At 41.6% G+C, this 14,099-nt stretch overlaps 1 protein-coding gene across 1 annotated transcript in view; it reads left to right on the top strand.

Moving 5' to 3' along the window:
* Positions 1–14,099, top strand: part of LOC144818468 (protein FAM47E-like) — a 121,417-nt gene that overhangs the window by 13,910 nt on the left and 93,408 nt on the right. The window contains exons 2-3 of the mRNA XM_078675935.1: positions 1,701–2,079; positions 4,172–4,344. Coding sequence (XP_078532061.1) covers positions 1,701–2,079; positions 4,172–4,344 — 552 coding nt within the window. The remainder of the gene's footprint in view (positions 1–1,700; positions 2,080–4,171; positions 4,345–14,099) is intronic.

The following is a 14,099-nucleotide window of genomic DNA, read 5'->3' as shown; positions in this document are numbered from 1 at the left end:
GATAATTGTGGCTGAGATATCTAGGGCGGGTATGAATGGGTAGCAGATGATATGCAGTGATGTCAGAAATTTTGCTCTAAACGCATTAATGTAGTTTAAATTGGAGCCATGGACTCATGGGCCGAATACTTGTATGCTTTGATACAAAATATTACGGACGATTGTCAAGATATATAAGCAACTGGATGACGTATATACCACTAAAAATGTAACTGCATGCTGTTTTATGATGCATATTTGAAGATGCTAATAAAATTGTGTTAACATTTTTTTTTTTAAACAGGCTTTCCGAATGACTTACGGCGGGCTCAGAGTGCACGTCTGCTATTCAGAAAGGGGCTATTCGGAAAGGGGCTCTTTCCGCCCGCGAGATTACAATAGCAGTGTTCGGCAACCTTTCTGTGCCAGCCTTTCTGACAAAGAAAGGCTGTGGGAATCTGACTTTGGGGGCCCCCAGCAGGGCCCAATGGGTGCAAGGCCTCCGGACGGCAGACTAGGGGGCACCTATGGTGCCCCCCTGTTGATCCATGTACACCGGGTGCAGGGATGAACTGCACCTCCGCTCTTTACAATGAAAACATGCATTCCGTTCAGAATGCATGCTCCCATTGTGAAGAATAGGATTGCGACCTAACAGTGTTCGGTCGCATCCTAATTGCTGGGTCGGGACCGATGATAGGAGGTTGTTTGGTTTCAGTAGCCAAACGATGTTGGATGGACTCTGGTCTGTCCGACATCGTAATTGGGCCCTAAGTGTTTACCCCTTTCTCATGCCTCTGGCAACTCTGTTCTGATCTCTTGGAAGTCTGAGGGATCTCCCAAAAGCTGCTCACCTCTGCAAGTGAATGTTTTTCTACTCAATGCATCAAGGATCTCACTAAGAATACCCAGCACAATGTCTCACTTCTTCATAGTACCGAACTCTACACCCACAAGGAAAATTGCACACAAGCCATTCAGGCACCTGAGATTGTTCAGAAAAGGTATGTGGCAATGTGCTTCTGATTGACTCCCCCCCCTTTTCAAAGCCACCCACCACACAGAAAGATTCATGTTGAGCAAATTACATTCTTTGCGTTTGTGTGCTTGACTTGTCAAGGGTAGAGTGGGCGAGCAGTCAAGATTTACTTCAGAAGGGGTGTAGCGGATTTGGAACTCTGCGAGGCGTACGTAATAACCCTCAATTAACTCACTGTCCATTCGGATTTCTAGCTTTTATAAATAGTAGGTTTTTTATTTACAAAGAGTAAACTAGAGCAGCTAAATTGTAACCTACCAGCCATGGTTTGAAGATTTTGTGCCCAGTGAGTGATTTTTTTTGAGTGCCCAAGTAGATCACAGTACAATGGACAAGACTTGCGCCCAGAATGCATCACGCAAGGGAGCAGTCTGCACGAGAAGAATCATTTTTTGGGAGAGGTGTTTCTTATTCAAACCCTTGACCACAGAGTTGATTTGAGGCATAAATGTATTTGCTTAAAAGAATATTAAAAACCCTAACGGTATTTGTTTGTGAAGGTAATTGTAATTTTATGAAAATCTCTAAGAAAGGCAGACTGGACATTTAATTTTGCCCTACAAAGCACTTGTGGATTATAAACTACTTTAGAGTAAAAGCCCGAGTTGCATAAATGTGCTTTGCCAACTAGCATGACATGCATTCACTCTTTTAACATTAACTCAAAAGTGTTTGCTCCCAGGTACAAGGAAAGGGTGACGACTAAGTATCTCAAGGATCCCCACACCAAAAGGAATTTATCCGGTTCCCTAAATGGCTGTCGGTGGCGGTTCTTGGACCCAGCAGTGGATGATTTCAGAGATGGCTACCCTCCTCAATCCAGTTGCTTATCTCCTCTGCAAACGAAGGGCGCTACACCCATCATTCACAACCTGCATGAGCCGCCTGGTGCCAGAGATCAAAAAAAGCCCAGGAGAAGGTTTACAAAAGATCAAATAGTTTTTTCAAAGCTGCTCCCATTACAGCAAGCCAGGAGGGAGTACATCGACGAAATAGAGTATGGCCTGACAAAGCACCCTCTGGCTCTCTATCCTCACTTAGAAGATGGTATTCCTCCAGAGGTAAAATCTTTGTTCTCACATGCACTATTTATTTGTTTTGCATCATGGAGCTATTTGTGAGAAATCATGGTGACTGATCTGTTGACAATAGATTTTGGAAAACCTGACCATTTGTTTATAGCTAATATCATTTTGAGGTGGGAAATGCTACTTCTGTGTCGTAAAACATTATTGAGAGTGGAACAGCAGTTCCTTTCAGACCCCAGGATTCACTGACCGCCTAAAGTGGCCAACAGCATGTGCAGTCAGTAGTTCAATATTTATTTATTGTATACTTTGTTAATAAACCTTTACAAAAAGACATTAAAATAACATTAAGATTAAGGGCATTTATGCTACAAAAAAGTTTAAGGTCACCAAAAACGATTAAAAAAGACTTAAAAAACAATGCAACTCCTAAAGCGACGTTAGGGTACTTGAGGCGGTGTCACTAAATAAAAGTATATTGCGTTTTTTTCATAATTGGCTTGTTTGAAAATGGGTCTTAACTATTTTCTTTGTTTCTCCAGGGGATATGGACATGTCACCACACAGTAAGATCTGTGAGGGTTGGTGGCTCCAGCTCAGATCTGGAGGGTAGAGTCCCTTTCACTGTCTGAAAGGAAGAAAAGGGGGGAATATGTCGTCCTATCTGTATGTATATATATCTTAAGTATCCAACCTACGGTTCCAGATGTTGCATGCTGGGGAATGCTGGTCCTCACTATGACATCGCCTTTCTGAATGCGGGAACGGAAAGACTTCCTTTTCTTAAAATAACCCTCACACACACTAGTAGTGTCATGCTTCATCATTGGGTTCACCCTGGCTACTAAAGGTCAAGGTGGACTCAACCGTCTTCAAGGAAGCTCATAAAAGAAAAAGTCCAGTGGGCATAACTAAAGATTAAAATTCCCTCAAATGCTCCAATGTATCCCTTCATTGACGGAGTAGCCGGGGATGTTAAAACTAGAAATTGAAGGGGTATTTAGGATGTAATGGTCCTATTACCTTTTTCCAACATTTTTCAGCCCTACAGTAAGGGAATAAGTAGGTTTGGGGCTTTCGTCAGGGTGAAGCAACTCACCTCCCCAGTTTGTTTAGCTCATTAAACTATTTTGTATATGTGATGCGTGCAAGCTAGTGCATGCTTAGACAGTGAATGTACTTGCCCTTTTCTTCTTTTGGAATCCAACCCACTTTTGCTTGGTTCCTTGTTTCTCGGGAGCAGGAGGGAAAGGGTGTCTCTGTAGTCAAGGGTTTCCCGGGAGACGTGGAACTGAATATGTGACAAGGCAAGGTAGGACCTTAATATAATACATTAAATTAAAACAAAAATTGTAGTTTAAACAAAAAAACAAATTCCCACCTAAAGTAAAAAACGTTTTTTTATTATGTATTAATGGTTATTAAACGTGATGTATAGAATGTATTAAAATAATGAATTATCTTTTATTAACATCATAGTTACATTAATTTTTAAATGAAACATTCTATTAAAACATTTTATATTTAGATTTAAAAATCTGTAATATTTTAACAAATAATGTGTGACATATTTATTTATATTTATGACTATTTTAAATAATTTAATTACATATTAAATTAATATTATTAAATAAATAACTCCATTATTTTCTATGGGTGGGGGTTGCAATACCAGTGGTTGGCCATGTGTAGTGCTGGACTTGCTTCTGTTTTTTTAGTAGGATCTTACACTCCTAAATTTGGCTCAACCCCCTTTTTCAGGGAATCGAGAGGTGGACTTTGAGTGACTTTACACTCTTATTTTGAAAATATCCAAAGTAGTAAAGTTACTCACAAGTGTGATTAACCTTTTTGAATAGTCCAGCTGGTGTATAATTTATTCTGGGTGCCACTGCTGGCCAAACCAAATAAATAAGGGAATGTTTTCATATTTACATGCAGAAAAGGAATTGTATATGAAAGAATTTGAAATAGGAACCTAATATAGCAAGCTTTTAAAGACTATTGAAATATCCAATATAACATGCAGGCAGCTATGCAGGCGGCACCGGGAAACCTTTGGGTGGCTGAGTGCCTTATAAAATTAAATAACATAACATAACATGTACCTCTGATACTTTTGCAGCTCTTTGAAGATGTTATTGACATCCTTGATCCAGATATGCGGTTGGACGATGAAACTGAATCCTGTATAACTCCAGTTGAGGAGCAGGTAGACGAATGCAAGACACCTGAAAAAGAACAGCAAGGCAGACGGAGCTTGAAGACCAAAGATTTGAGCACCAGACAGTCTCCAATGTAAGAAATTAATACATGAACGTGAGAAACTATTGTGTTGTGTTTCTGAAAGAAAGAGTCTTTGCTTTGATGTAACACGCGGATTTCGAAGGATTGATCTGAATCAGTGCCCACCACTTGACTTTTAATAGAATGCTGACCGAGTCTAAGTGCCAGTCTTTGTACCCTAGGTAATTACAATAGCAACAACAAATGTTATTAGAAATTTAGATACAAATCCAACGATTTTTAATAAAATTAAGAGCAGGACCTGGGCACCACAGAAGATGCTAAATACAAGATTCCTAGGTACTACCTGGGAGCTTAGACATAGTTTGCAATACATGCCTCTTTTGTAGTCAGTCTATACTTATGACGTGGACCACATCTTCTCCAAGGACCATGCTACTCTTATCCACCATAAGGCTAATAGCCTCCTTTACTGTCCTGATTCCTTTAACAATAAGGAAAGGGCAGAGCCACCAGAGCCAGATCTCCTCTGTACGTTCGTCCGCAGATCAGAAAGTTGCTGGGGATTCTAAGGCTTCATGAAAAAACAGTGGGGGGGAAAGAGAGTTTCACTGATGGATTCGTACTCCCTAGTCAGATTACATAAACAGCAAGAATCCACCTAATAGAGAAGTGTTCACACAGTGGTGTGGAGCACTTAGTGTTTTTTAAAATACCCCTCACACACCAAAAGGACCCTTGGTGTCATGCTTCATCATAGGGGTCATCGCACCCCACTACGGGATGCGGCGTGCTACGACCTACGACTACGCGGGAGCACTTATAGTGGTAGACTATGTATGGTGCATGTGAGGGTATTATTACAGTGCAGTGAGTGAGTGGTGGGATGAGTGAAATTAAAAAGTGCCTGGCTCGTGGGACTCTTGAAAAAAACTTTAATTCGGTCCCCGGGCTGGTACTATTAAAAGAAGTGGAGTGCGAGGTATTTTTGTCGTAATTAAGGACAGAACCTCATGTGTGCGTCGACATGTTTCGGAGGCTGAGCTCCTTCTTCAGGACGTAGTGCACAACTTCCCCACCTTACTCACGTATCTCAATGTAAAAACAATGGTATGTATTTACAAAAGTGAAAATAAAAATAAAATATGTGTCTGCAGTATAGGCTACAATGTACCTTCAGCGGTATATCACAGGAAAAATGCAATTTGCATCACTTGTCTTAATTAGGTTCCTAGCATCATCTAATAGTCCTTGCTTCATTCTGTTGGTCCTGGACCGTGATCACCATGAGATATGTCAATGGAGGAAGTAGCAAATTTTTGTTATCAAATACTGGTATGTCCTTTGCTGGTCATGTGCAGCAATGAGTCCGTTAATAGGCACATTTGAATATCAGGCATCTTTGACTCTCATCTGTTTGGACTAGAGAACTTCCCCCAGTTAGCTGCCACTACCAAATCTCATCCTTGCATTATTCAACAAGTATAGTGCCCTGAATTGGTACTGATAGGGCAGGATCTAACCTAGGTGCTAAAAGCCTGAGTCACAATAAGGCATGGTCAGTGCAATGAAAGTCTGTTTGGAGATCAGTATGGGACAAAATAGAGAGATATTCTTGTACCGTCTTTACATGCCAACTGTCATTAGCAACAGACACAACTGTTCCTATGCCCCATTCCTTTTTCCAAGTCCACCCTATATTCACACCATCGAACGAGTCCACCCTCTGCCCACTCTATGGTATGCAATCAGAGTATGTGCAATACGGTTGTCAGGCCTGCAGTTTTTCTCTTCGTGTTGCTTGTAGTATGTAAGGTAATGTAAGAGTCCATTTTGGGGTGTCCTTGATGCTTGCTTACACAGAGGTAGAAACTGTGTGGCAGGATGTCTCAAGGGAGAACACACCTGGTATGAGCCCCTGGTTAGAGTGCTAATGCATTAACAGTTCTTCTCTTACAAAGGAAGTAAAGAAGCCCCTCTGCCACAATCTGACCAGACTCCAAACCAAACCCTACTTTTACTACACAACAGGATGGGTCTCCCTATCAAAAATGTTTGAGGGCCATCAAATTAATGAGATTAACATAGGGCATAGCAACATCCTCGGATAGGAAAACCCCTCAAGTGTGTTCTGTTAAAACTCAGTCGAACAATCCACACTCTATCACCAGTATACAAATTACACAGCTATAAAATGGTTAATCTCTCTTAATATTGGATCTTTCCAAATATGATTTAAAGTATGTATTTCCTGACAGAGGCTGCTCAGTTTTTTGAGGAAGCCAGATAGACCCCAGTAGCATTTCTGTTGCCTAGATAATGTATAATACTTTACCACTGTCATCATTGTTTCATTATGTTAAGAACCAGATAAATTTGACAACTTCTTTACAACAGTGGCGTGTTATAGAACTGGAACCAGGGATCTGGATATACACTTCTAGGACCCTTCCAGAGAACTATTGAATTCTCTTGTTAATCAGACATATGTCCTCTTGAAATTTTGATGCCTTTCATACAAGGACTGGAAACTGTGATCCGGACTTACGCTTCTAGACCCTTCCAGAGAACTACTGAATTCTCATGTGAATCGGATATATGACTACTTGAAACCTTGATGCCTTTCATAAAAGGATACTTCAGAATCTCTTAACATTTTAGATTTCATTTTGTTCCTCACCTAAAATAGCAGGAGAAGTAAGAATCAAAGCCTTGAAGAAGTTACAGCGAGTAACGAAACACGGGTCGGCTGCCATCATTTCTTTGACACCAAGGAAAACATCAAGAACATGAATTCAATCTGTTCAAATAGTTTTTGTGTTTCTACACTGGATTGATATGTTATTATTGTGGAGTGGAGCATTGTTGTCAAACAATTAAAACTCTTCAGCATAGATCCAAGAAATTTCTTGTATGATTCATCAAGATTGATTTGTGATAGTGAGCAGATTTGAGAAATTGTTTTGGGTATTGCTTTTTCCTACTTGCCATGACTAAAACAAGTACTTTTGGAGTGCAGAGGCACAGTGTTTACTTACAAATTACTGAGTACTCCTACCAGCTTGCCTCTGGTCCTTAAATCAAAACCATCCACTCGCGCTGTGTTTCAGCCCTCTTTCACCTCCATATGTATCTTCTACTCAGTCATTTACTTTAATAGATGCTATTGTTCTGCGACTGCTTGGCCATAATGGGGCACCTCTTTTTGTTGATGTGGAAGTATGTCTTCAGCCCTAGGGTTCCTTCTCCAAGGGTTAATTAGCGAAATGAAGGGAAAAGGTATTGCACTAGTGAACTGGAGGTAATTATCCAGCATCCGTCTCAGAATACTGATTAAGATATTTTGAAGAGAGGCTGAGGATCTGCTATCAAGGTAAAATTAGATGTATACTTGAGTACCCTCATCATACCTTTATACCAGAACCAAGGGGTGATCAGTAATAAAAAAATTGGGAGAAAGAAGAGAGTTCTGGGGACTCCACAGTTTGACTCTTAACAACCACAAATCCTCACTGGCTCCATGGGTGGTACTAGTGTTGAATGCCAACCACTGCCACACCGAGGGCCCGCACTGAGTATTAGGAGTGTGGTGGTTGGACTACCACAGGCCTGCTGTGCAGCCTGTGATCCAGAATCCCGCATTGGTCACTCAGTGGACAGGTGGCAGCAATGTGCTTGCAGTGTTGCTGCAGCACCGCTGCGCCTATTCTGAGTTGCTTGTCAACCGCCTCTTTCAAGGCAGTTTGCCCGCCATGAAAAGGGTGGCAGAGAGGCAACTCAGGGGACCCTAACAGGGCCATCTGCCACTCGTGGGTCTGGGGGTGCATACGGTGGGGCATGTTAGGCCCCCTGGAATTGCACCTCAGTTCCTGCATGGAGTGGCATGCATGCCATACCATGCAGGAATGTGCTGCAGGCGCTGTTACGGTGGCGCTTGTTGTTAGAGGCTCACCTATGAGCCATATACAGACCCTTCTGTGAGACCACTGCAGGCCTGCCCGCCATGAATTACAGTTGTAATCCGGCAGGCGGGTGCACAACTGGCTTGACAGTCCTCCTGTAGGCGTGGCGGTGGTGTGCAGACATGAGGACTGTCAAACTCGTAAAAAGGCCCTTAATCATCCTCATTATATAGTCAGAATGTAGTAAATGAATACCACTACTGTTTAGTTAGAAATCTGTATTGTATGCAATTTTAGAGCACAACAAATGACACATAATTATGGAAACTATTACTGAAATGTTAGCCCATCGACCTATTAGCAGTACAATAGTGGTAGTCAGGAGATGGTAAGGCTGGGAGTCTTCAATTTCTGATACCCAAAAAACGGACTCATCCCCATGAGTGTACATGCATGATTGAGTGCATTTAAGGCTTAAAAGTCATCACATGCTAGAGACTTACTTCTGGATAAATCAGGGCAGAGATTGAAACACAACATTTTCCAGGGGGTAATTTCCACCCCAATACTGGAGGTTCTCAATTGGGTGCCTATAGACAGAGATTGATCTGTGACTCTATTCAGAAGAAACATTACTTCCTTTAATTAAACTTATGTAGCCTTTACAGCTTATTGAAAATATCCCTCACAGTAATCCTTTTCACCATTCCAGTGCCTCCTGTGTTTTTTTAGAGGATCTAAAGAGAATCTACCCCTTGATAAGATCATCTCTGGGGTGGGAACTAAAAATAGGCCTTTCAATATTGATGGGCCTTCCCTTTTAACTTAAGAAAAACATGAAAGTGCCTAGCCACCTAGATTTATATCCACAGTTAAAGAAGGTCGAAAACACTGTTTGTCTAGATCGACCAGGTATTTTTATTTATACCGCTTATTTTATATTTATTTAATGATTTTTCAAGAACATTTTCTTTAGCAGAAAAAATGACATCTCTATAACCACATATTTACACTAATTTACACAAATATACAATGAAATTTACACACAAATAAATGACAATTACAACCAGACAAAAAAATAAATCAAGTGTCTACATCCTATACATCCCACATGAAACACAAAATTTGTTAAACACAACAATACATCATATAATCATGTGCGTTGAAAAATGATTCAATACAAGTGAAAATAGCGAATAAATCAACACAAAATCCAAGGAGTTAAGTCAATCTATGACAACTAATTAAACCAGCATTTGCTGGTATGGGGAAGTTAACCGAAAATACTCCTTAATACATGCCCGTTGTCAATGTATCTGTGGGAGATGCAAAGAAAACAATAAAGTTTTATTTGCAAAACTCCTGGCTCAAATCCTTTCAAATGAGACTCAGAGTATGTAACCTTACCAAGGAACTACCAAAATATTTGGGAGAATGGGGATTGAAAAAACGTTTGAGTATGTCCACGGAAATCTTCACGTGGGGTAGTCTTAGAAGTCTTCCTTCTCTATTCATGTCAATGCCTCCATATTGAGTTGCAAGTAAAGGGGCCAACCTGTTAAAATGAATAAATCGACGATGTCACTCGGCTGGCTAAGCTACTCCTTCGAGAGGATGTTTACAAATGCAAGAGACACATACCTTTTAATTATTGATATCAAAGGCGGCTCGCGGCTTGTGCGCGGATGCCGCCGGCTTCGTATTCTGTGATTCCCAAATTGTATCTGCCGATAGGTTGGGTGCTAAACAAACGAGAGGGGGATGTCAGTACTGTCACTGGCTGGCGCGTATTATCTCGCGTGCCTCTGTCTAATACACTCTGATGGTAACATACCTCAAATGTCGGGTGGTATGCGAAAATAATTTTATTGGACTTCCAAACAGCACCGTTCAATCCGCTGTGGGAATAATAAGAGTAGTTGTCATCCTCTATTTCTCCCCGGATTTAAATTTTACTGTTTAGATTGCTGCTCGAGCAAGCAGCACCTACCTCTCTCCTCCCTCATCGCTGGCTCACTCTGCGGTCATCTCAAGATGGCTGCCAGGCACAATACTGCTTATTAAATCTATTGGACCGGGCCTTTGCGTTGTGGGAGATGTAGTTTTTTACGAAGACTGCATGTGATCTATGTGAAATTACCATTTGTGTGAAAGGTAGAATTTTATTGGGGGAACAGGCGTGGATCTATTCGCTCAGGAATATGCATAATACCATTGAATATGCTTCCTTGAATGAAAGTTAAAACATGATATTGTACATTCATATAGGGTAGCGTGTTGCTTCTCTACAATATGGGTCGGCTAAGGTGTTTCAAAGAATAAAGTGAAAGTGCACAGTTTATTGGGGACACATTCACTGAGTGCCTTGTTGTGCAGAGAACAGAAATGCCAGGGTTGCTGCGGACGCTCAAAGAACTTCGGAATTGGCATTTAATTTATAGCCTTGCTATCTCAGACAAACTGTTCAGCCCTGATTGCGGGCTGTTAAACTTAAGGATTAGATATGCTTCTTTTTGTAGGAGCATTTTATCCACGTCTGCAGTACGGTGCGTTGGTCTCAAAGTGTACAATACTGTCCACTTAAGGTCATTTTCATCATGTTTAGCTGCTACATAGTGTTCAACCATTGGTGCAGTCAGGATTTTATTTTTGATCCTAGATCTATGCTGGCTGATGCGTAAATTGACCTGCTGGCATGTTTTACCAATATATATCCTTTCGCATGGGCATTGAACCAAATAGACCACGTTCTTGGTCTTACGGTTATAAAATTCGAGATGTTTCCACTTGGTTCCTGTATGATGGAACTCGCTGCCTTCCATAGTACTGGGGCAAGCAACGCAGGTACCACATTTGTGGTGCCCTGTAATTGGTTTGAGATTCCACTGTGCCAGCAGGTCATTTTTCTTTTTTGGCAATGAGACATCTGCTCTCATGATCTGTTGGCCAAGGTTCAGATTTTTCTTATTGGCGAACAAAGGACGTGGAAAAGAAAATTCAAGGTTTTCCAATAAGTGCCAATTGTTCAGAACAGCTTTCCTAAGCTTGTGGGTGTCTGGGTCAAAGGTGGTGACACACACTAGTCTTTCTAATTCAGGCTTCTTTCGCACTTGGAAATAGTTGCCCATAGGGGAGATTTGATTTCAGATTCCTCGGATGGGCGCTTTTATGGTGCAGGATGGTATTTCTGTCCGTGGTTTTCTTATAGAGGGATGATTTCAATTCGCCCTCGACGCATGTTATTTCAACATCGAGGAAGGTCATCCTGGTGTCACTGTGTGCTATGGAGAATTTAATATCTCCATGCCTCATGTTGAGCCATTCGTGGAACGCCAACAGACTAGCCTGGCTCCCCTGCCACAGGACCCAGACGTCATCTATATACCGATACCACTGGACGATATGTTGGCTGAACGGATTATTGTTGTCAACAAACCTCTCCCCATATTGTGCCATAAACAGTACGGCCATTTCTGGGCCATAAGGGCACCCCATCGCGGTGCCCTTAACCTGCATGAAGTATTCACCATTAAAGGAGAAATAATTCTTTTTAAGAGCGATTTCAGCCAGTCTTAGGATGAACGAGGTGGGCACTCTATGGGGTCTTTCTCTCTTGTCAAGGTATACCTCCAACACCTCTAACGCTTCCTCCTGTGGGATCTGCGTATAGAGGGAGGTGACATCCATTGTGACCATTAGTTGAACTTCTGGGTCGAATTGTGTACCTTCAACTTTCAACAGAAAATCTGTTGTGTCTCTCAGATAAGACTTCACTTGAGTCAAGAAGGGTTTCAAAAAGAAGTCGAGGGCGAATTGAAATCATCCCTCTATAAGAAAACCACAGACAGAAATACCATCCTGCACCATAAAAGCGCCCATCCGAGGAATCTGAAATCAATCTCCCCTATGGGCAACTATTGCGCATAAGGAGAAACTGCTCGGATGTTAATGATTTTTCGTCACATGCCCATAAGTTCTGTGATGAGATGAAGCAAAGAGGGTATCCGAAGAAGCTATTAAAACATTCACTCAAAAGAGCACGCTTCACTCCTCGTGAATGCCTTCTCCAAGTGCGAAAGAAGCCTGAATTAGAAAGACTAGTGTGTGTCACCAACTTTGGCCCAGACACCCACAAGCTTAGGAAAGTTGTTCTGAACAATTGGCACTTATTGGAAAACCTAGAATGTTCTTTTCCACGTCCTTTGTTCGCCTATAAGAAAAATCTGAACCTTGGCCAACAGATCATGAGAGCAGATGTCTCATTGCCAAAAAAGAAAAATTACCTGCTGGCACAGTGGAATCTCAAACCAATTACAGGGCACCACAAATGTGGTACCTGCGTTGCTTGCCCCAGTACTATGGAAGGCAGCGAGTTCCATCATGCAGGAACCAAGTGGAAACATCTCGAATTTTATAACTGTAAGACCAAGAACGTGGTCTATTTGGTTCAATGCCCATGCGAAAGGATATATATTGGTAAAACATGCCAGCAGGTTAATTTTCGCATCAGCCAGCATAGATCTAGGATAAAAAATAAAATCCTGACTGCACCAATGGTTGAACACTATGTAGCGGCTAAACATGATGAAAACGACCCTAAGTGGACAGTATTGTACACTTTGAGACCAACGCACCGTACTGCAGACGTGGATAAAATGCTCCTACAAAAAGAAGCATATCTAATCCTTAAGTTTAACAGCACGCAATCAGAGCTGAACAGTTTGTCTGAGATAGCAAGGCTATAAATTAAATGGCAATTCCGAAGTTCTTTGAGCGTCCGCAGCAACCCTGGCATTTCTGTTCTCTGCACAACAAGGCACTCGGTGAATGTGTCCCCAATAAACTGTGCACTTTCCCTTTATTCTTTGAAACACCTTAGCCGACCCATATTGTAGAGATGCAACACGCTACCCTATATGAATGTACAATATCATGTTTTAACTTTCATTCAAGGAAGCATATTAGATGGTATTATGCATATTCCTGAGCAAATAGAGCCACGCCTGTTGCCCCAATAAAATTATACCTTTCACACAAACGGTAATTTCACATAGCTCACATGCAGTCTTCGTAAAAAAACGACATCTCCCACAATGCAAAGGCCCGGTCCAATAGATTTAATAAGCAGTATTGTGCCCGGCAGCCATCTTGAGATGACCGCAGAGTGAGCCAGCGATGAGGAAGGAGAGAGGTAGGTGCCGCTTGCTCGAGCAGCAATCTAAACAGTAAAGTTTAGATCTGGGGAGAAATAGAGGATGACAACTACTCTTATTATTCCCACAGCGGATTGAACAGTGCTGTTTGGAAGTCCTGAAATTAATTTCGCATACCACCCGACATTTGAGGTATGTTACCATCAGAGTGTATTAGACAGAGGCACGCGAGATAATACGCGCCAGCCAGTGACAGTACTGACATACCCCTCTTGTTTGTTTAGCACCCAACCTATCGGCAGATACAATTTGGGAATCACAGAATACGAAGCCGGCGGCATCCGCGCACAAGCCGCAAGCCGCCTTTGATAACAATAATTAAAGGTACGTGTCTCTTGCATTTGTAAACATCCTCTCGAAGGAGTAGCTTAGTCAGCCGAGTGACATCTTCGGTTTATTCATTTTAACAGGTTGACCCCTTTACTTGCAACTCAATATGGAGGCATTGACATGAATAGAGAAGGAAGACTTCTAAGGCTACCCCACGTGAAGATTTCCGTGGACATACTCGAACGTTTTTTCAATCCCCATTCTCTCAAATATTTTGGTAGGTCCTTGTTAAGGTTACATACTCTGAGTCTCAGTTGAAAGGATTTGAGCCAGGAGTTTTGCAAATAAAACTTTATTGTATTCTTCGCATCTCCCACAGATACATTGACAGCGGGCATGTATTAAGGAGTATTTTCGGTTA

The sequence above is a fragment of the Lissotriton helveticus genome, chromosome 2_1 (genome assembly GCF_964261635.1).
Source record: "Lissotriton helveticus chromosome 2_1, aLisHel1.1, whole genome shotgun sequence".
Taxonomy (NCBI): Eukaryota; Metazoa; Chordata; class Amphibia; order Caudata; family Salamandridae; genus Lissotriton; species Lissotriton helveticus.
Note: the sequence above shows the minus strand (reverse complement) of the source record. Positions and strands in the feature narration are given on the sequence as shown.